The sequence below is a fragment of the Topomyia yanbarensis genome, chromosome 1 (assembly GCF_030247195.1).
Source record: "Topomyia yanbarensis strain Yona2022 chromosome 1, ASM3024719v1, whole genome shotgun sequence".
NCBI lineage: Eukaryota > Metazoa > Arthropoda > Insecta > Diptera > Culicidae > Topomyia > Topomyia yanbarensis.
In genome coordinates, this window is record NC_080670.1 from 82986632 (window position 1) to 83010792 (window position 24161).

Consider the following 24161-nt stretch of genomic DNA (forward strand, 5'->3'; position numbering starts at 1 on the left):
ATCTTTTTTTCTTTGCAACATCGAACGCGATCAGACGTAAGTTAGGAGGCAGGAGTTCATTTTGCTTTAATCTAAAGTTTGTAAAATTTAATAGTAAAGTTGTTTGCTCTTTTCAGTATTAAATTGGCTTAAACTAACTTACAGTTAGGACTTAAAACTAAAATCACAGATCATTATCACAGTTAGTAGAACCAAAGCTGTACGCATTGGAGCTCATGCTTAACCTAGAATTTGATCACAGATAGTTCTTAGTGGAGGAATAGTCTTCCCCGGATTAAAATTGATTCGCACACCGAAATTTGTGAGTTACTTATATTGTTTACATGCGTTATCTAACTCTGAATAAAATTACAGCTTTAAGCTGTTTCCGCATCAATTTACGACAGCTAACAAGATTTCGGATTTCACCTTTTGTTCTCTGAACAAAATCTTAAAGAAATTTCGTGGCCGGGAAAGGTATCGAATTGTGCCCAGCTGAATTTCACCATGCCAAATACGGATCCCAACCTCAAAACGCCCGAGCAGGGAAAATCATCGGATTGTGTTTGCTGCGCCCATCCGGAATCGGCCGATGATTGCGTTCAATGCGACCGATGCGATGGTTGGTGGCACATGTCATGTGCCCAAGTCACACCGTCTGTTGCAGACCGGCCGTGGACATGTAGGCATTGTTTGCCGGTGAGTGTGTGCACTCCCACTTCCAGCGCAAAGGCGGCACGGATGAAAATGCAGCGACTAAAAGAGCAGCAGGAATTAGAGCAACGTCATCTAGCAGAGAAACACCAGCTGGAGGAGGAGTTGGAAGAAACGGCTAGTAATAGGAGCCGGATCAGTCACAGGACGAGCCAGGATAGAGTGAAGCAGTGGCAACAGCAGTGCATGAAACAGGGTGAGAGCGCGCATGGTCAGCAGGTGGATCAACCGACAGGCGGGGCAGCAGCTTCCCCGGCCATGCAATTATGCGATCGAGAATCAACGTTGGGACAGGTGGTTAACCCATCGGAACCAGGTCTGGTTACTCGAGATCAGCAGCAGTATACCGGCGCGATGCCGAAAACACCTAAGAACCCACAATTGGAATTCTCCGTGCTCCCCGCAGTCCAGCCCCCCGTTCCCCCCGCAGCACCAACGTGTGGAAATTCGTTCGACCCTCACCAATCGGGTCTCATCGTTCGGGATCAGCAGCAGTATACCGGCGCGATCCCAAAGGCACATCGGAGTCAACGGGGTGAATTTCCCGTGCCCCCCGTAGTATCAACACTGGGCAATTTGTTCGACCCTCAACAATCGGGTCTCACCGTTTGTGATCAGCAGCAGTATACCGGCGCGATCACTCAGAGACAGCAGGTAGCAGGTTCGAGAGGTAAAGCCCAGCCCCCCGTTCCCCCCGCAGCGCCAACGTGTGGAAATTTGTTCGACTTTCACCAATCGGGTCTCATCGTTCGGGATCAGCAGCAGTATACCGGCGCGATCCCAAAAGCACATCGGAGTCAACAGGGTGAATTTCTCGTGCCCCCCGTAGTATCAACCCTGGGCAATTTGTTCGACCCTCAACAACCGGGTCTCACCGTTTGTGATCAGCAGCAGTATACCGGTGCGATCACTCAAAGACAGCAGGTAGCAGGTTCGAGAGGTAAAGTCCAGCCCCCCGTTCCCCCCGTAGCACATCAAGGTAAGCCACTGAATTATCCACCTACTAGTGTACCATTACCATCCAACCATGGATGCTCCCTCCAACACATAATGAAACAGTTCGGAACGTTGGCAGCCTCGGCCACGGTTCCATCGAACAACATGAATACAGTTTTTCCCTCGACGGGATCGAATGTTGGCCTTGCGCCACAGGCAAATCTAAGTATATATTCCGGATTAGTATCCGCAACTGCGGGACCGCCAATCGTAGGCCATACGCCACTGGCAAATGGGACAGTTTTTCCAATATGGAACTGTCAAATGTTGGCCCTATGCCACACGTAAATCCGTCACTATCTACAGGCATAGTTCCCCCTCCGCCGGGACTGCCTGTCGTTGAACAATACACCCCCTCCCCCTCGCAGCTAGCCGCGCGTCAAGTGATGTTCCGCGATCTACCTTCGTTCTTTGGCAACCCTGTTGATTGGCCAATCTTCATCAGTAGCTTTATGAATAGTTCGCTGGCGTGCGGTTACAATAATGCCGAGAATCTTTCGCATCTTCAACGTTGCCTGAAAGGGCACGCGTACGAATCTGTCAAAAGCAGGTTGCTGCTTCCGGAATCAGTGCCTCAAGTGATCGATACTCTTCGGTTGTTATACGGGCGACCCGAGTTATTAATCGGTGCATTGTTACAAAAAGTGCGCAGTGTGCAGGCACCGAAGGCGGAGAAATTGGAACCTATAATCGACTTCGGCATGACTGTGCGCAGCCTCTGCGACCACCTGGAAGCAGCGGGACAGCAGGAACATCTCTCGAATCCTACGTTGCTGATGGAGCTGGTGGAGAAGCTGCCTGTACACACCAAGATGCAGTGGGCGGACTACATACAACAGCACCCGGTAGTAAACCTCAAGGCGTTTGGAGATTTTATGCTCAAAGTCGTCACAGCCGTTTGCAGTGTGTCAAACTACACCGGCGAAAGTAACAGTAGTCAGCAGAAGCCGAGACACAAAGGAGCGGTGAACACGCATAGCAACGAAGCAGAATCCGTTCGTGAGGTAGTGAGCGAAAAGGATCGAGCGTGTATATGCTGCAAGAAATCAGGTCACCGTCTAGCAGAATGCACCGCATTTAAGGCGTATACTGTGGACAGCCGATGGAACTTCGTACGAGATAAAGGTCTTTGCCGGAGTTGCCGGAGACGCTCATGGGAAGAGAAGCTGCAGAAACGCGACGCTGTGCGTGATTGATGGATGTACCTACCGTCATCATGCACTGCTACATTCAAATCGATCCAATGCAAACCAGCGACCAACCCAAGAATTGTCGATTGTTCAGAACCATGCACATCGGCAAGGCAAGCAGACTTTTCTTTTCCGCATAATTCCTGTCGTTCTCCGTGGGCCACGAGCGACCATTGAAACTTTCGCATTTCTGGATGATGGTTCGGACTTGTCGCTCATCGAGAACAGCCTGGTGGAGCAATTGGGTATCGACGGTCGGAAGACACCGTTGTGTATGAAGTGGACCGGAAACGTCACCAGAGTTGAATCGGAATCGAAGCAAGTGAGAGTTTTCATCAGAGGAGCCAATAGTAACAAGCAGTTCACGATCAACGACGTTCGTACTGTAAATGAGCTTACTTTACCGGAACAGAATCTAGATTACGACAAGCTGGCGCGACACTACCGCCATCTGCAAGGTCTGCCGATCGCTAGCTACGCGAAAGCGATTCCCCGTCTGCTGATCGACGTTAACAATGCGAACCTCACGGTACCGCTGCAGGCAAGAGAAGGAAAGAGAACCGAGCCTATTGCCGTGAAAACACGGTTAGGGTGGTGCATATTTGGCGGTGGTGAAAGTAGGGATACGCATTCGTTGAATTATTACGCTTGTGAATGTGCCGGTACCGGCGACCAGGAGCTGCACAATGCAGTGAAAGACTATTTTTCTATGGAGGATGCCGGAGTTCAACCGCCAGTCGTGCTGGAATCTGTAGAAGACACGCGAGCTAGGGAGATTATGGAGCAGACGACTATCCGAGTAGGAGAACAATTCCAAACTGGCCTACTGTGGAGGTCCGACGAAATAGAATTCCCGGACAGCTACAACATGGCGGTGAAGCGTTTCGAATGTCTGGAGCGTAGGATGATGCGAGATCCCGAGCTGGCAGCCAATCTGAAGAAGCAAATAGCGAAGTATCAGCTGAAAGGCTATGCGCACCGTGCAACTCAGAAGGAGCTCGCACTAGCCGATCCTAAACGAGTGTGGTATTTGCCGTTAGGAGTAGTTACGAACCCCCGGAAAAGTCCGCCTTATATGGGACGCGGCAGCGAAAGTAGATGGAATATCCCTAAACTCCATGCTACTAAAAAGCCCGGATCAGTTATCTTCGCTTCCCGGAGTTCTGCTGCGTTTTCGTCAGTACAAGGTGGGAGTTTCGGCAGACATCCGTGAAATGTTCCACCAGTTGTTAATCTGTGAACCGGATCGTCATTCTCAGCGCTTCTTGTTCCGGAGCGATCCATCAAGGCCCGTCGAAACGAACATTATGGACGTGGCGACCTTTGGATCCACGTGTTCGCCAGCATCAGCCCAGTATGCGAAGAACAAAAACGCCGAAGAATTCGTCGCTCGCTATCCCCGAGCTGTCGAGGGAATCCAGAGAAACCACTACGTGGACGACTACCTGGATAGCTTCGAGAGTGTGGATGAGGCCGAAAGAGTTTCCCGCGCAGTCGGAGCATGTTACCGTTTGGGTACTTTGCCCTATTCAGCGATAAGATGTGAGTGATAAGAGAGTGAGAGAAGTGCAGGTCATACTGCTGTTCACTTAAAATGAGCGCGGATCCGTGAGTGACCGCCACAAAATCGGAATGATTAAAATTAGTTATATATATATATATATATATATATATATATATATATATATATATATATATATATATATATATATATATATATATATATATATATATATATAAAATTAGTTATATATGTATATATATATAATATATATATATATATATATATATATATATATATATATATATATATATATATATATATATATATATATATATATATATATATATATATATATATATATATATATATATATATATATATATATATATATATATATATATATATATATATATATATATATATATATATATATATATATATATATATATATATATACATATGTACGATGTATGGAATAAAAATTTAGTTGAATGTATGTCAAGGTATTATATGTAAAGTTTTCTTAATGTTTAATGTGATAACTTAAAGGAAAAAGTTAAAATACTCCACTAATATATCTGCGACAAACGGTCAATTTAAAAAGCATAGAACAAAATTTGTTATACATTATACCTAAGTTAACACACAAAACACATACATGTACTGGCTGATTTGTCGGAAAATGGGGAAAATCGGAGAAGGTCGGAAAAAGGAGAAGAGTAGAGAGGAAATTGGCTTAGGATAGGTAGCTACTGAGTCATTCGATTCATTGGGCTCATTTACCGCGAAGGCAACCCAGCGATAAGACCTGAAAATTTAAGAAAAGAGTTCAGTGCAAAATTATAATCCCGGTGTTGAAACACCTTTCAATTAAGGACAAATACGGAGAAGGACAGCTAGCTAAAATTATAAAAGGAATCAGGTACGTCAAAAAACCCACCACTAGATAGGACTCAGTAGCAAAACTTCACCGCCTTGTAGTAGTATAACCTTAAACCATCCGCCAATTTCCCTCTAACCAGGACCCATTCGGTTTCTTTTGCGAAACCTTCGTCGAAGAAGCGCAGTGTTGACGAAAGACTACAACCAGGAGACAGCACGTGACCAAAGTCGTCGGAACGACCACGCCGATCTCAGCCATCGCCCCCCTCGTGGGAAAGTCGCACGTGGAAAACCAAATCCAGCCAAACTACCTGACGCGCTTCATTCGGTCGCTACCAAATCCTACTGCAAACGGTGGTGATCATCCGACCCAGTAATAATTAACCACTCCGCCGAGCGACGGTGGACGCCCAACGAGTCGGAGCTCATCCACCCAAAAAGCCGATCATCGGAGCTACCATCGATACCCCCATTCACACAGCACCCGACGATCGGAAAATTTTCTACCTGCAGCAGATCCAGTCACCGCCGGCCGGCCACCAATACACACAACACACACATTGTAGGTAATAAACTTAAGTTTGATTTGAGTCGCATTCTTATCCTTCTGATTGGTGTCCCTATAGCCGACCTTGAGAGTTCCGTCTCTCACGCTCGAGCTCGCCTGTGCAAAAGAGGCCGTTGAGAGCCCACCCCAGACGGTCCCCGTGGCTTGACCAGGGACTAGGGGCATTGTCGAAGTCCGTCTGACTGAGAGGTAACAAATGGCGCCCAACTAACTGACAAAACCAATCAGAAGCACAAGATTATCATAAATTGGATAATTAGTGACAGCGCACAGAGGAGTAACTAGAACAAATTCTTGGCCAATAACCAAAAAAAAAATTTTCGATTTTTTTTAGTTATATTTTTTTTAGATACCCAAAAGCATACTGCATATTGTGGCAAAACAAAGAGTTTGCCAAAAATTTCTAAAGATTTTTTGCATGGATGCAAAATGGTGATATTTTAAGGGGTTTTTAATCATTTTTCTTATATATCCAGCAAAATCGCTTTCTAATGATGATGACTTTATTAAATAAGACAATATTATAACAAACGTAATTGAACACAAGTATTTGTGTAATCTCAGCTTAAAAATAACCGAAAATAGTAGAGTTTTTGTGTATTGGACCAGCTTTAGAAACACCCTTTTTAAACATTTTATTCCAAATTTGAATGATAAAAAAGTTACATTATACGGCAAGATCCGGCAAAGTTGCTGAAACAACATTATAAAACAAGATTCCGGCTATCCGAAAAACATTCAATCTCTTCCGATCTTTTCCGATCCACAAATTCCAAGCGATTTGAAAATATTGATATTTCCACTAATTTGAGGTACGCCAAAATGCTGTAGGGCCAAATACTATGTTTGGCAAAATGTATATCTATGAATATGTGCACAGATATCTCTTTTCTTCTCCCTTTTCCACTGACCAACTGTTCATGCATCGGGAAAAACAAATGTATTCACAAAGATCACCTCGAAAATACAAGTATTCGGAAGGAGCTAGAAAAATGACCTCTGCACTGGTAGGTCCCAAAAACTAGTTATTTTCTATTTTTAATTCATATTAAGGCATAATAACATCAATAGCCGCAGTAAATAGTTTTGGCCAGGATTCGACCCCAGTTACTCCTCTGTGCAGCGATAGGAAAACCACAGACAAACAGACGTAACACGAGAAGAATTTTCATCGCCCACAGAAAAAACGGTCGATTTAAATTATGTAAAATGCGCCATCTCACCGAGCGTGGCGCTTGTGAAGCGATTTTGACACATGGCCTAATGTATCACTTCGTTACCACAAGCACCCGAAAACTAAGATGAAGGGAAAGAAAGGTGGGAACATTCGTGACTTTTGAGTGTATTAGTTTTATAGTCAAATTGAACAAGGCTTCCACGACCCATAAAACAAGTAAACATAAAGATCGGAACGAGCATCCTGATTCTTTGGCGCCCGATGAAAGGAGAGAAAAGGCTGAACTTCACCATGAATCTTCCGATTCGAACACTTAGGGACACTTTTTAATCTCAAAACTAGCGATAAAAATAACTATGACTGAACCGAATCAAAACCTTTGCCCACTACGTTATTTATGTTTTTCTTCTTCATATCCGTTTGTTTTATCGGTTTTATCGAAGAAATATGAGAACAGTACGTATAGTTGGAACAATGTGACATCCTGTACCATCTTCCCGAAAACATAACCGCCATTTTCATTTTATGCAAACCAAAACAAACAAAATGGTCCATGGCATTCCTGTCGAAGTGCTCAAGGTAAGAATTGTTCAAAATCATTTCGTAGTTTCCTGCACGATGCTGATCGGTGAGCAGATACATTTTAGGATCTTACCAATTTAACTGGTTCGGTGTAACAAATCTAACCGGATGTATGCAATGGATTCGAATTTGTTGGTCCCCGGAGACTGACGGAGAAATTCAACTTTGGCGGGATGCAGGACTTACGAAAATTGAAGATACGCTTAGACCATATTCAATCTAGATATATTTATTTAATTTATTTAATTTATTGATCCGTCGCAACCCAACAGGAGGTAAACTATCAAGTCGTTGGATTATTATGATTGACAATCACAATATATTTAGATTGCGTCAGGATACAGTTCCGTAGAAGACCAACACATCGAACATACTTTGCACTCAAGACAGAAGCAAAGATTTCGTTGAAAGGGAAAGTAGTGCCATGTACTCGTATGCAGAATCATCGTGACGAACCATCCGTTTAGAATTTTATAAAATTAAATTCTCCCATAGCCTACATGATGAGTTTTCCCTTACGGAAAACGTTAAAAATGAAATCGTTAATGCGAATTGATCCTGATATTGGCAAGGAAATTTTAGGGGTTGTGTCTCCGTGATCTTGATCCGATGATGACCTCGATAGAGCCGACTCTTTAAAAATAGACTAAATAAAATTAAGAGTACCTAATGTCTCCGGGATTCCAAAAGAGCGACGACAAAGAAGAGTAAATAGAGACAAAAATCAATCATACGACCAATCGACGACACAAATTGATTTCTTCACACGAAAAGAAAAACAATTTTGGCGTTGCTTAATTTCCCGTTACAAAAAATGGTTCTGTTGGGTTTTAAAAATGCAGTCGTAGCTCTGCAGTCTGCATTCTTTAAATTTGTCAATTGCAATAATTATGCCATGGAAAATTGAAGTACGTGACAGGCGATTTTTTTATTTCGCTCTTCAAATTTAGCCAAAGAGAATAGTGAAAGAGACGCAGAGTGAAAATCAGTCAAAACGGCAACACTCCCTTTACGATGATTTCAACACTAGAATTTGGCAACCGTTTCCAAAGGCAGCACTTTAAATGACTCCTATTATATTTTGAAAACAAACCTTTTGTCGATCGTTGGATTTGTTTATCAAACGATGTGCATTTCGAAACAAAGAGATGAAATAATTCTAAAACTTGTTTTTACTCATACATAGACTCTAGAATGCACCTTACAATCACGATTGCACTAAATTCTGACGAAAATTCAAATTTTTTTTTGATAGATTTACAATACTTATCTCCTCCAACTCAGGCATGAGTAATGTTTATTTACATTGCACGATTGGTTTGCTCAAAAAGGTATTTTTGGCTTCACACTATTCGTCTCTTTTCCTATTCTCTTTGAATTTAGCAACTGCAACAATGCCCCTACCTTTCATCTACTATCTTGCAGTTGACAAGCGGTGTGGACATTGTTGCCAGTACTTCGGTTGAAAAAAAAATTGTCCCCTGGTTGCCAGAATCGCATTTTGTGCAATGTGTTCAACAGATGTCGCTAGTATACCGTGGGCGATGATTTTTTTTAAATTTTCTTCGAGCTGTTACGTCTGTTTGTCTGTGGGAAAACTTTTATTACTCACATCACAAGTTGTCTAGCGTGAATTATCTACTCGGGGATGCGAAACCAGCTTTTTCAAAAAATTATTTCGGATTAGTTTTGATTGCTTACAAGTGCGCGTACGCTCTCAAAAGTAAATGTTCAGAAAATTTGATTTATCAAATAGCGGGGTTTTTTTTTGATACCGTTGATTGAAAATTGATTAATCTTTTAATGGGTCTTGATTCTTATTCATACGGTTTATTGCAACCATTCATAATGGAGTTGCAAGAGATGTATAAGAACCTCAATGTGTCTCACCTTTCTATTGATGAAGTCGAGCACGAGATGCTGATCCGTAATATGCTGTTCGGCTTGGACGAACATGAGAGTATCAAACGAAGAAAATTGAAAGATAGGATGAGAGAGGAGAAAGATATGGTAGTAGTAACTCACTCCTCAACATGGAGAAGTGTAACGGACGAAATTTCGATTATCAGATCCAAGCTAACGATCATTAATGGTTTGTTGGATAGCCATAAAATAGACAAACGCCAGAGAGACAAACTTAAAACTCGCCTTGTTCACTATCGAGTCAGAATATTTTCGCTCTCGCGAGTTCCGCAAGCTCGAAAGTATATGCTCGAATTAAGGGAATTAGGAAAGCTAGTAGCGCACATTTTTCAAAAGAATTTTCCCGATTTTACACCTACAGCTCCTGAAAGGTTTTTCGAACCTCAACAGCTAGAGCAAGATCTAAGCCAAGCGTTAGTGGAAGTTCGAAGCGAAATTGAAACATTAAATGAAACCGCTTCTGGGAATACATTAGACATTATGGAAGAAGAGGAAGAAGAGAATGCCAGTGTAAGAACTAACATTGAAACATTAGAATTTAAACAACAGCAGATGGAAAATTCACTTAAATGCTCTGAGCAGATTTTGGAGAGATTGAAATTATTTGAACAGGGTAAAATCGAAAATTCATCAGAATTAATACAACATTTTAAATCGTTTGTAATTCAAACAACACAGCAACAAAAAGAGCAAAGGGAAAAAGAAATTGCTATGGATAGAAGGAGAATTAAAGAAGCAGAAGAGAATGTAGAAAGGAAAAAGCGGTTAGAAAAATTATTAGTGAATTTGAATAACACGATTAAAATAGAACCAGAATCATCGAAACTTGAATTTCCAGAACATACCATTTCAGTGCATGATTCTGATGAAGCATCTGAAAATGTCATAAAATCAGATAATGTGCTAGTAACGAAGCCATTTGAGGTGCACGAAGAATCAGAAAGCGATTCTAAAAACACGTCAGAAAGCTCGAACGCACAGATTAGAAAGAGAAAGCATAGGGAGGAAGCCAAATTGAACCGATACAGACGAATGCCAACAAGTCTGAAAAATAAAATGAAACATGCTAGGAGAGTAAGCTTTTCTTCGGAAACTGCAGAATCCAATTCGAGTGAATACTCAGACTCAAGTAGCTCAACCTCAGAAAGCTCTGTGGCCTCTTCGGAAACGAGTATTGAGGACAGAAAAGATAGAAGTAGGAACAGGGAAGACAGAAAGAGACATTACAAGCCGATGAAAAGAGTTCCAGTATCGGAATGGAAGTTGAAATATGAGGGAAAAGACGGAGGTCGTAGATTGACAGAATTCTTGAAAGAGGTGAAAATGAGATGCAAGGCTGAAAAAGTTTCCGACCGTGAGCTTTTCCGAAATGCTATCCACCTATTCGTAGGTAGAGCGAAGGACTGGTTCATGGAAGGAATGCATAACCGAGACTTTCGAAGATGGTCCGAGCTTGAATCAGAACTAAAACGAGAGTATCTTCCACCAGATTTCGACTTTCAGCTCGAAATTCAAGCTACCAATCGTCGTCAGTCCCGTGGAGAGCGTTTCGTGGATTATTTCCACGATATGCAGAAATATTTCCAGTCGATGACTCGCCAAATATCAGAGCGACGCAAGTTTGACATTGTTTGGCGAAACATGAGATACGACTATAAAAACGCACTCACAGGTGCGGGAATAAAGTCGCTATCGAAGCTGAAACGATACGGGAGGGTCGTCGATGAAAACAATTGGAGTAATTTCCAAAAACCTTTCGACAATTCGGGTCGCCCGCGGCCCAATCACGTCAATGAAATATCGACTAACAGCAAAACATCTGGGAACAACAAGAAGAATTCCAATAATTTAAATGCTAAAGATAGAGGTCAGAACGAAGTCCTGAAGCAGGAGAAAAATGGGGGCAAAGAAAAAGGGAGAGAAGAGGGAAAAATAGAACCAATGGAAGGTTCATCTCAAGGAACTTTAAAATCACTGGCCGCGCAATATAATCGACCTCCGATAGGGGTCTGTTACAATTGCCGACAGAAAGGCCACCATTATGTCGAATGTGATCGGGAGAGGCAAAAGTTTTGCAGAATGTGTGGTTTTCCGGGGGTGTATACGAAAACCTGCCCCAATTGCCAAAAAAACGGGGAGAGCTCAGCTTAAAGGAGGAAGCTGACAGCTTAGCCGCAAGTCCTCCTAGCCTACTCGATAGAAATATAGCTTTAGTAAATTTTGGTTTAGAGCCAGTCGCAGAAACAGACTATATCCCAGAGAACAACATTGAAGAACTTTTAATTCAAATCAATGGAGACGCTCGTCCCTTTGTAACAGTAGAAGTATCTGGTAAAAATATCATTGGACTTCTAGACAGTGGAGCCCAACGAACAGTTTTAGGCGTGGGTGCAAAGAATTTAATTCGTGAGCTACGTTTAAAAGTTTACCCAACTGAGATTTTAGCTAAAACTGCTTCGGGGTCCCCAATTCAAATTGAAGGTTACGTCCACCTACCGATAACTTTCAACGAGGAAACTCACATTATTTCAGCCTTGATAGCACCGAAATTAAAACACCGTTTAATTCTCGGATATGAAGATTTCTGGCGAGCTTTCAAGCTTCGACCGACAGTTCAAGATCAAAAAGATATCTTGGAACTCAGTATGAGCCAAGGTGAAGAGCGAAGAGAGGAAGAGAGGGAATTAAATGATGACCAGGTCGAAATGCTAGAAGAAGTAAAGGGGTTATTTAAGGTTGCAGTGGAAGGGGAGGTACTCGATATCACCGAGATGATATCTCATAAAATTGTTTTGAAAACGGAATTTGAAAATTCACCACCCGTAAGAATAAACCCCTACCCGACATCTCCAGATATGCAAACTAAAATAAACAGAGAGTTAGACAATATGTTAGAGCAGGAGGTGATAGAACGAAGTAAGAGTGATTGGTCACTGAGTACAGTACCAGTGCTAAAACCAACTGGAGAAGTGAGGCTGTGCCTCGATGCAAGGCGCCTCAATGAAAGAACGGTAAGGGATGCCTACCCACTTCCTCACCAAGACCGGATACTAAGCCGATTGGGATCAAGCAAGTACCTAACAACTATCGACTTGTCGAAAGCCTTTTTGCAAATTCCACTTGATCCCAATTCACGAAGGTATACGGCGTTCTCGGTGTTGGGGAGGGGGTTGTTCCAGTTCACCAGGCTACCCTTCGGACTCGTTAATAGTCCAGCTACTTTAGCACGACTAATGGACGAAGTTCTGGGGTATGGTGAACTGGAACCGAATGTATTCGTATACCTCGACGATATTGTCGTGGTGAACGATACATTCAAGGCTCACCTTCAGTCTCTACGAGAGGTCGCAATGCGTCTTAGGAAAGCCAATCTCTCTATAAATATAAATAAATCAAAATTCTGCGTACAAGAATTGCCATATTTGGGATATATTCTCTCTCAAGAAGGTCTGCGCCCAAATCCGGAGAGAATCGAAGCCATCGTGAGTTACGAGCGTCCAACATCAATTCGTGCTTTGCGACGCTTCTTGGGGATGGCAAATTACTATAGGCGGTTCATTCTCAACTTCAGTGATTATACCGCGCCGCTAACCAACTTGCTTCGCAGGAAACCTAAAACGATAGCCTGGAATGATAATGCTGAAGAAGCATTCATTAAGTTAAAAGAGAGTCTGATAACTGCACCAGTACTCTCAAATCCTAATTTCGACTTACCATTCACTATACAGTGCGATGCAAGCGATAGTGCGATCGCTGCCATTCTGACACAAGACCATCAAGAGGGGGAGAAAGTGATAGCATACTTCTCTCAAAAGCTTTCTCCAGCTCAGCAATCGTATGCTGCATCCGAGAAGGAGGGTCTTGCTGTCCTCTCAGCAATCGAGAATTCAGGCCATATGTGGAGGGGACTCACTTCGTGGTCATCACAGATGCATCAGCCTTGACGCACATAATGAAAGGCAAGTGACGAACGTCTTCAAGGATTAGTCGCTGGAGTATTCAACTTCAAGGCTATGACCTAGAGATTCGTCATAGGCGAGGCCGAGATAATGTAATCCCTGATGCCTTGTCTCGTGCGGTCAAAGCTGTTGATGTATGCGATGGGAGAAATGAGTGGTATACATCTCTCTTTAAAGTTGTGCGAGAATCACCAGAAGAGTACCTAGATTATCGAATAGAAGACCAGAAATTATTTAAATTCGTAACGACAAAAACCGAATCGTTAGATTACAGATTTGAGTGGAAGCTTTGTTTACCCGAAGAAGCGCGAGAGCAAGTTATCCGGGCCGAACATGATAATGCGTTCCATATCGGTTATGAAAAATTACTCGATAAAGTGCGATTAAAATATTTTTGGCCGAAAATGGCAAGCAGTGTGCGCAAGTTCGTTGAGCGTTGCACAACCTGTAAGGAATGCAAGCCCGCCACCAACTCTCAACATCCCGAAATGGGGAAACCAAGACTGTCCTCGAAGCCATTCCAAATTTTGGCTATCGACTTCTTGCAGTCGCTTCCACGAAGCCGTGCAGGTAATTCACACCTGTTAGTTCTACTGGATGTGTTCTCCAAGTGGACTATGTTAGTACCTGTGAAGAAAATTGGCACTGAGTTAGTGATTCGGATTTTAGAAGAACAATGGTTCCGGCGCTACTCAGTACCAGAAATTTTGATCAGCGACAATGCTAGTACTTTCCTGAGTAAGGAGTTTAAAGCGTTCCTTGATCGTTACAAGGTAACTCACTGGGCAAACGCTAGGCATCATAGCCAGGCCAACCCAGTGGAGCGTTTAAATCGTAGCATTAATGCATGCGTGAGGACTTATGTGAAGTCTGATCAAAGAAAGTGGGACTCCAAAATCTCGGGAGTCGAATATGTCATTAATAACACGTTACATTCGTCAACGGGATATTCTCCGTATAGAATCCTATTTGGACATGAAATTGTTGCGAGTGGAGATGATCATAGGTTAGATGTGGTCACTAGCGAACCTTCTGAAAAAGAGAGGTTAGATTTAAAATTGAATCCGGTGGATAAGATAGTGCATGAATCTGTTACCAAGCACCTGGTAAAAGCTCACGAGAAAAGCACGAGAAATTACAATCTACGGTTCAAAAAACCGGCCCCTGTGTACAGTGTGGGTCAAAAAGTTTATAAAAGGAGCTTTGCTCAATCGTCGGCAGCTGAAGCGTTCAATGCGAAGCTGGGACCAGCTTACATTCCGTGCACCGTAGTAGCCAAACGAGGAACTAATTCTTACGAGTTGATAGATAATAACACAGGCAAAAACTTAGGAATTTTCTCTGCAGCAGATCTTAAACCAGGCGTTCAAGACTAAAGTATCTTCCACAATCAATTTTCTTCGATACTGTTGGTACACATTCCGTTTTTCTCGATAAAGATTTAGCAACTATAATTCAACTATAATTATTAGGTAAATGTAGGGCATATCGTTAGTTAATATATATAACGTCCAAGTCACAGTCGAAGTCAATGTTCAAGTCAAAAATAGGGGTATGTGCTAGTGAATTCGTCAGAGAACAAAACGTAACGTCTGACATTGTTGTCGAAATATCTGTTTCTATACCCTTTGTTAATCAAATCTTTTGTTTGAGAGTGATAGCATTTTTGGGCATAACACCGATTAATGGATACATCCCGAACAATGCACATTGCCAAATTTTGCGAAGCAGGCTTTACACCGGTTTTCCTGCGTCACTCCTCAACAAAGTATCATATTGCTCAATAAATTTCAAAAAAATAAAAATTTACAAAATTTGATTCACGATCATGTGCTCACTATCAAACAATAATCTTCCGGATAATTTTTCAGATCGACCGATCTAACTAACAGCCAAGCTACGTTTGAGATCGTTCTCTGGCATAACGAATTCACAGAACAAATGGAGATAATGTGTCTTGTCTCTCCTCCTTAACGAGAGATGTGTTGAGATAATTGGGAGATGATAAGACCTATCAATTGATTCGCTATAGGGTAAAAGCGTTGATTAATAGTATTCCATTGCAAATATGGAATCAACTATTTGATAAATTAACGCTATAAATTTACTTTTGCGAAAGTCGAGTTGGCGATGAATATGAGGCCTCTCAAACCTGGGTGGTCATGACACCGAATTAATTTGAGAAAATAAATTAATAAACGTTGTTATTAATTTATTTTCAGAGGGAGTGTGGGGTAGTGTTACCGTTTGGGTACTTTGCCCTATTCAGCGATAAGATGTGAGTGATAAGAGAGTGAGAGAAGTGCAGGTCATACTGCTGTTCACTTAAAATGAGCGCGGATCCGTGAGTGACCGCCATAAAATCGGAATGATTAAAATTAGTTATATATATATACATATGTACGATGTATGGAATAAAAATTTAGTTGAATGTATGTCAAGGTATTATATGTAAAGTTTTCTTAATGTTTAATGTGATAACTTAAAGGAAAAAGTTAAAGTACTCCACTAATATATCTGCGACAAACGGTCAATTTAAAAAGCATAGAACAAAATTTGTTATACATTATACCTAAGTTAACACACAAAACACATACATGTACTGGCTGATTTGCCGGAAAATGGGGAAAATCGGAGAAGGTCGGAAAAAGGAGAAGAGTAGAGAGGAAATTGGCTTAGGATAGGTAGCTACTGAGTCATTCGATTCATTGGGCTCATTTACCGCGAAGGCAACCCAGCGATAAGACCTGAAAATTTAAGAAAAGAGTTCAGTGCAAAATTATAATCCCGGTGTTGAAACACCTTTCAATTAAGGACAAATACGGAGAAGGACAGCTAGCTAAAATTATAAAAGGAATCAGGTACGTCAAAAAACCCACCACTAGATAGGACTCAGTAGCAAAACTTCACCGCCTTGTAGTAGTATAACCTTAAACCATCCGCCAATTTCCCTCTAACCAGGACCCATTCGGTTTCTTTTGCGAAACCTTCGTCGAAGAAGCGCAGTGTTGACGAAAGACTAGAACCAGGAGACAGCACGTGACCAAAGTCGTCGGAACGACCACGCCGGTCTCAGCCATCGCCCCCCTCGTGGGAAAGTCGCACGTGGAAAACCAAATCCAGCCAAACTACCTGGCGCGTCATTCGGTCGCTACCAAATCCTACTGCAAACGATGGTGATCATCCGACACAGTAATAATTAACCACTCCGCCGAGCGACGGTGGACGCCCAACGAGTCGGAGCTCATCCACCCAAAAAGCCGACCATCGGAGCTACCATTCACACAGCACCCGACGATCGGAAAATTTTCTACCTGCAGCAGATCCAGTCACCGCCGGCCGGCCACCAATACACACAACACACACATTGTAGGTAATAAACTTAAGTTTGATTTGAGTCGCATTCTTATCCTTCTGATTGGTGTCCCTATAGCCGACCTTGAGAGTTCCGTCTCTCACGCTCGAGCTCGCCTGTGCAAAAGAGGCCGTTGAGAGCCCACCCCAGACGGTCCCCGTGGCTTGACCAGGGACTAGGGGCATTGTCGAAGTCCGTCTGACTGAGAGGTAACAAGCAATCCATCAGAAAGGAGGATTCCACCTTAGAAATTGGTTGTCGAACAGTGCCGAAGTTCTACGTGGACTGAACGAGGAAGCTACCAACGCCAGCAAGAATCTCTGCTTGTGTACAACGGACGGCGATCGAGTGCTCGGCATGCTGTGGCAGACGACCGACGATGAGCTGCGGTTCTCGATGAATTTGAAGGAGGAAATTCAGCGTGTATTAAATGAAGACGAGCGGCCAACTAAACGACAGATATTGAAGTGCTTGATGGGGATATTTGATCCACTGGGGCTCAGTGTTGCTGAACTCGTAAAAGTAACTCTTGTATTTCTCATTCGCGTGTTCTCATTGCGCCCAACACTCGTATCCGAGTGTTCTCCATGCATGCCTTTCTTTCGTTCACTCCCCAGCCCGGTAGAATTTCTGCGAGTGCCAGTCGACCAAAAGCAACTCAAATTGCACATATTGAAACCCACTCTTTCGTTCGCACCCACCCACTGGCGCTCACTCCTACTGCTGCTACCACTCGCCCATGCTCCCGCTCGCCCATGCTCCCACTCGTCCGTACTCCTACTCGTAGCCACTCGCGCTCTTTAACCCACTCGTATTCTCTCGCACTCTTAAACGCGTTCGCCTTTACTCGCACTCTTGCAGTCGCTAGCGCTCTTGCTCCCACTCGCATTTCGTTCTTCGTTGGTAGACCAAGAATGTAGGAAAATGAATTTATTCGGATATTTTATGTACAAAGTCTAAGCCGCGGCTGTTTGAAGATCGATTTGCACAATACGTCTGGCTTTCGTTACCGGTACACCACGTCATGGGAATGTCAAAATGTGCAGTTAAATGGATGTCACACACAACATCAACAGCACGGAATGCTATGACGTACGGGAAGTTTGAACGAGAGACGCATTCAACTTATTTTGATGGAACGACGACGTGGCGTTGACGGACATTTACGTTGATGGAAGCTAATGTATCGTCTGCATTGAGGTTGATATGACGCTGGTATAACGGAAAAGGAAAATAAACGCACCCGAATGAAATGCAGTTGCGTTAAAACGTAAATTAAAAAAAAACTGCAAAATCGCTTGGATTGACATTTTTAAATATGTGGAACTTTAACATGTCAAATATATATAATTCCCCTCAATGCTGCATATATGCACTTCTTAAAATAATTAGTTTTTTGGTCAAATATACCTATATTGAAGTTTGAGATTTTTTGTGGGATAATGACAGGAACAGTTTTTATTGTCAAATATGTCACTGAAAGAATATATGCATAAATCGCTCAGATAATTTTCGTAAAATATCGAATTAAATAGTTACTACAAGAGTCAGTCCCATAAAGATAGGAAATCCCAAAGAAAACGGGACAAATATGCGATCATGGGTAGTATACATCTATGACCATTCCTGATATATTTTGCATTAAATGAATCGGATATTCGGATTAAATACATGGTTTCGAGATAAACGTATTTAATGCGGTTCACTACAAAAATTCAAACCCATTAACAAACATTGGCTTCTATAGAATATGTATGTGGGAGATCGACTACCGTCACAAAGTGAATTTCTAAACATAAGGACTTAATTTATTGAATATTTTGTGGCCAATTCCAATATACGCTGTCCTTGTCCTCCAAATTACGACGGAATCAGAGCAAATCTATCAGCTGTAAGAAAAGTACTCTATGCGTTATATATTCTAAAACATTCGTTTACAGTCCCAAATTGATACAACCAGCGGATTATATTAGAAGAAATCTCTAGTGAATGATTTTGCGCACTTTCCACTAACCTGAACTCTGCACTTTAAAAGTGTGAGTAATCAAGCTGCTATTGAAAACTGCGAGCTGTCAAAACACATGTATTTGAAGTTATAGAGATGGTACTCTCATAGACAGGGCAGTCGAACTAACCAGTCTATGAGATAATTTTTTTAGTAGAATGTTAAGTGCGTAATACGGTTCGAATCGAGTTTTTGAGCCACAAGCAATACTTGCATTGAAGTAGTAATTTTTACTTGCTCGTCAACTCCTCACGCTGGCTTTTCCCAGTTAACGAATTAACCGGTTTATTTTGCCGATTAGTATTTTCCCGAATGGGTTGTATTGCTGAATTAAGTATAAAAAGTTATTTTCAATGGCAATTAAATAGTATAAAGGATGATTCAATATTTAAATTTGACAAAAAGCATGGATGTGGGATGATAAATTATAGAATTAACTAGCTAATACCCATCGCGCGTTGCTGCGACTTTCAACGAAATAGGAAGAAAACACAATTTGTTCCGAAGCGCCAGCTGGCGGGCAGATAATCCCCAACCAATAGCACATAAACACGCTCCATAACAAATGCCAACTATGTATATTTTTTTACGGAAATCGGTTTAGCCGTTCGGGAGTCTATAAATCATATACATACAAACTTTGATTTTTATATATACAGATAGAATAGAATAGATAGATAGATAGATAGTCAAAATGTAAAGAATAGTTAAGGTAATTATTAAAATCAAACTTTAAAAAAAATGAAAATGAAAATGAAAATTATGAAAATGCTGAATTTAAATGAAAATTAAAATGCCTAAAGAAATGAAATATCTCTGAATTAATTCCTACTATCGTGATTCACCTGCTTCTCTTATTCATACACATAATCTTAGGTTTAGATCATTTCAACAAGTATATACCAAAGTTTTATAAATCTGTACTAATTGAGATTTGAACATGACTGAGCAACATTGTTTTCGATAATACTGATTCTTCTTGACGAAAAAAAAAACAGTTTGCACAATACTGTTCAAATAATTACCCACGATAATTTACTATATATTAGTGGGACGGAACTTTATTCCATTTACCACCTTAGTAAAATTGGTAGTAGCAGATTATATTTTTTTTACTTTTTTCAATAAATTATATTGGAAGTGCGTAATATACGCCCTTTACTTCTGCTCAGAAGAGTATAATCGGTACAAAAATGCAAACCCATTAGCCAGCATGGACTTTTATAGAATATGTGGTATTATTTCCTTACCCCTCCAGAAGTCGCACTTATGGCCCACTGAACGAGCAGCCGCTGTTGCTCTAAGACGATTTCGCTAGATTTTCAGAGCAGTGTGCACTCAGTGCACTAGCGCGACTTCCGCAAGGTTAAGGGGTTGCCTGGTGTAGTGGGTAAAAAACATTAATGTTTTTTTATTCGTTTAATTGTTAGTATTGAACCTCTAGAAAAGCCCAGTGCAATCTCGGTGGCCACACTGATCTTCTTTTGTTCTAAACAACCATGCGTTTCAACGATTTCAGACTATTGGCAATTTTAATAGCATCTTTCTCGAAACCGCATTTTTCAAATTGCCGATAACTCAAAAACCATTCAACGAATTGACTTGATTTTTTATGAGAATGCATAACATGTGTAGTCGATGAACTAAGGGAAAATGGAATACAAAAATCTTCCTCGTTATTTTGAAGAAAAGTGAACGAAATTTATTTTTCGGTTTTTCTTATGCCATTTTCCGAAATTCCAACTGTTCTATATTTTTTTTTGGTTCATCGAGTAACTACAAGTCTATGTTTTAAAAATCTTATTGAATTTCCTATTTCAGACAATTGTATCAAGAGTTATCATGTCCTCCGCGGCATTCCTCGACATGGAAATGGTTGAACGTCTTCTCTTCGAACGCTCGTATGTGTGGCTTTGCCTGACTGAAAATTTTTCATTCATAATGAATATATACATAAACCTTAACGAGAGGTCCATTGTCACCTTGCCATCAAAATCGTATAACAAAATTACTTTCAGTTTGAGCACTTTATAGTAGACGCCCCTTAAAAGACAAGTTTTTTTTAAGACACCGCACTTATAATTTGTTTACATATTTTAAAAAAAAAATATGAAAAACAATATATTTAATTTGTTCTTTAAATACGACCGGTGTAAACCTGTATAGACAGATAACGTATGTATGCAATGACAATTTAATGCGAACGCGCGCACTGTTAGTTTAGTTAGTTTTTGCTTGCATTGTTCTAGGATCTCATCAGAATGCCGTACCTGATCCCTTCGCTCCTTTACGAGCGCTCCCAGTTGCTAAAAGAGTGTATACTAGCTGTTCTAATAAACATCTTCAGAGCTGTAAAGAGTGCTTAGCAAACGGGAGTGGGTGGCATGCAGTGAAAACTCGCAGCCGAGAAGACCCATCATGGGAACCCACTCGCCGTTAGAGCTGAAATCTAGCGAGCCGACAAGAGTGCGAGTGACACACGAGCCTATAGCGAAGGCAGATAACTCTCATGAATCAAGCATATTTGCCGCTCGTGCTGATCGTCACATATTTGAGAGTTCTTCGAAAACGTGTGTACAGCAGTAGGCAGCATACAGTGTGAGTCTCGCGCTCGCTGGTGAACGAGGAGGGTGTGTTGGCTTCTCGCTCTTTTAGCAACACTGCTGGGGCTTCTTAGTGTGTACCTCGTGCACGGCAAGATCCTACTTCAGGACGTGTGGCGAGCCGGACTGCAGTGGAACGAAAGGGTGCCGGAAGAAATATTCGAACGTTGGGCTAGGTGGACCGCTCTGTTCCCGAAGATAAGAGATCTGCGTATTCCGCGGTGCTACTTCAAAGAAGCGACCGAACAGACGTACAAACGATTGCAACTGCACGTATTCGTCGATGCGAGCGAAGTTGCCTTTTCTGCTGTAGCGTACTTCAGAGTGATTGACATAGAAGGCAAAGCCGAATGCTCGTTAGTTGCGGCAAGAACAAAGGTCGCTCCACTGAAACCCCTCTCGATTCCCCGTTTGGAGCTTCAAGCAGCGGTGTTGGGCAGCCGCTTGATGTCGTTCGTGCAGGAGAACCACAGTGTTGAAGTCAAACAGCGGTTTCTGTGGAGTGATTCCGCAACAGTGCTGGCCTGGTTATGAGCCGATAATCGTCGGTACAAGCAGTACGTTGCCTGCCGAGTAGGAGAGCTTCTTTCTACAACGGATGTAGCTGAATGGCGGTGGGTTCCCAGCAAATCGAATCCAGCGGACGCTGCCACGAAGTGTGGAAAGAACTCATGCCCGAAAGAATGCGACGAATGGTTTAAGGGACCTGAGTTTTTGCGGCTGTCCGAAGACAATTGGCCGGAGCAAGTGAAAACATCAACGGCTCCTGAAGAAGAACTACGGCCCTGCTTGGTGATCCAAGGAGCGACTATTCCGGAGTGTGTGGTGGATTTCGCCCGGTTCTCAAGGTGGAGACGACTTCTTGGAGCAGTAGCATATGTACACCGTTTCATAGACAACTGTCAGCGGAGGCGAAGAAAAAGAAGCCGGAACTACTGCATCTGAGTCAGGACGAGCTGAGAAAAGCGAAGAGCACGATAATACGGATGGTACAGTGGCAGGAGTTTCCCGCAGAAATGGCCTCGCTTACGAGAGGACAAACGGAGTTGCCTAAGACAAGCCGTTTGTATCAATCAACGCCGACAATGGATGAACACGGAGTGCTGCGTGTTGATGGACGAATTGGAGCCGCACCACATGCCGCATTCGATGCCAGGTTCCCGGCGATTCTCCCAAGAAAACACCATGTAACGAAGCTTGTGCTCCACGACTTTCATCGAGCCTGCCGGCATGGGAACTCGGAGACGGTAGTGAATGAAGTTCGGCAGTACTACAACATTTCCCGGTTAAGGACGGTGGTGAAGCAAGTTGCGGCTGCATGCCAGTGGTGTAAAGTCGCGAAAGCGAACCCGAAGGTTCCTCGAATGGCACCGGCCGTTTACCTACACCGGCATAGACTTCTTTGGGCCGTTCTTGGTGAAAGTGGGAAGGAGCGCTGCCAAACGTTGGATCTGCCTATCCACGTGTCTCACCACACGTGCCGTCCATGTTGAGGTTGCCCATAGCCTGTCTACACCGTCGTGCGTCAAGTGTATTCGCCGTTTCGTTTGTCGGCGAGGAGCGCCAGCGGAAATCCATACCGACAATGGTACCAACTTCCAAGGTGCCAAACGGTTACTGCAGGAAGAAATCGAAAACGAATTGGCAGCGACGTTCACAAATGAAGATACAAAGTGGAATTTCATCCCGCCAGGAGCACCTCACATGGGTGGCGCGTGGGAAAGGATGGTGCGGTCAGTTAAGTCGGCAATGGAAGCTGCTTACAAGAACGATCGAAAGCTGGACGATGAAGGACTGAAAACGTTAGTCGTCGAAGCCGAGGGTATCGTCAACAGTCGACCACTTACCTACTTACCTTTAGACGCTGCCGAAGGTGAGGCTCTAACACCAAACCACTTCCTATTAGGAAGCTCTCAGGGAGTGCGTCAGCCGGCTATTAACATTAGTGACCCTGCCTATGCGGTGAAGAGTTCCTGGAACCTTATACAGCATCAACTGGACATATTTTGGAAGCGTTGGGTTCAGGAATACCTCCCGATGCTCACTAAGCGGATGAAGTGGTTCGGAGAAGTGACTCCCGTAGCTGTTGGAGATCTGGTCCTCGTAGTTGACGACACTCGCCGAAATGGCTGGCTACGTGGAAGAGTGAAGGAAGTTGTGACTGCCGAAGACGGACGCGTTCGGCAAGCTGTGGTTCAGACTGCGAGGGGGTTACTGCGTAGACCGGTGTCAAAATTGGCCGTGTTGGAGGTTGAGCCAGATGGTAAAACTGGGACCGGTGACCAGTGTTACGGGGGAGAGGATGTTACCGCCAGTACTGCTTCGCAGTGTGGACACGGCCTTACTATGCGAACGCAACCACTGTGAACGCGGCCTAATGCAAGCGGCGCGTCAACCGGTATGAACTGTCAATTGATGCGGGAAGATGACATGGCTTGTCATCAGCAGTTATTTCCGTTTGCACAATCTTTTTTTCTTTGCAACATCGAACGCGATCAGACGTAAGTTAGGAGGCAGGAGTTCATTTTGCTTTAATCTAAAGTTTGTAAAATTTAATAGTAAAGTTGTTTGCTCTTTTCAGTATTAAATTGACTTAAACTAACTTACAGTTAGGACTTAAAACTAAAATCACAGATCATTATCACAGTTAGTAGAACTAAAGCTGTACGCATTGGAGCTCATGCTTAACCTAGAATTTGATCACAGATAGTTCTGAGTGGAGGA

At 42.6% G+C, this 24161-nt stretch overlaps 1 protein-coding gene across 1 annotated transcript; it reads left to right on the top strand.

Annotated features, from left to right (window-relative positions):
* Nucleotides 1-486: 486 nt before the first annotated feature.
* On the top strand, nucleotides 487-23804 carry LOC131696307 (uncharacterized). Its single transcript, XM_058984854.1, has 11 exons — nucleotides 487-1899; nucleotides 2058-2693; nucleotides 2755-3905; nucleotides 4012-4421; nucleotides 9877-10025; nucleotides 15697-15752; nucleotides 17096-17351; nucleotides 21546-21939; nucleotides 22015-22255; nucleotides 22333-22766; nucleotides 22834-23804. Exons 1-11 carry the CDS (start codon nucleotides 487-489, stop codon nucleotides 23802-23804), a joined length of 6111 nt encoding a protein of 2036 aa, XP_058840837.1.
* Nucleotides 23805-24161: the final 357 nt, after the last annotated feature.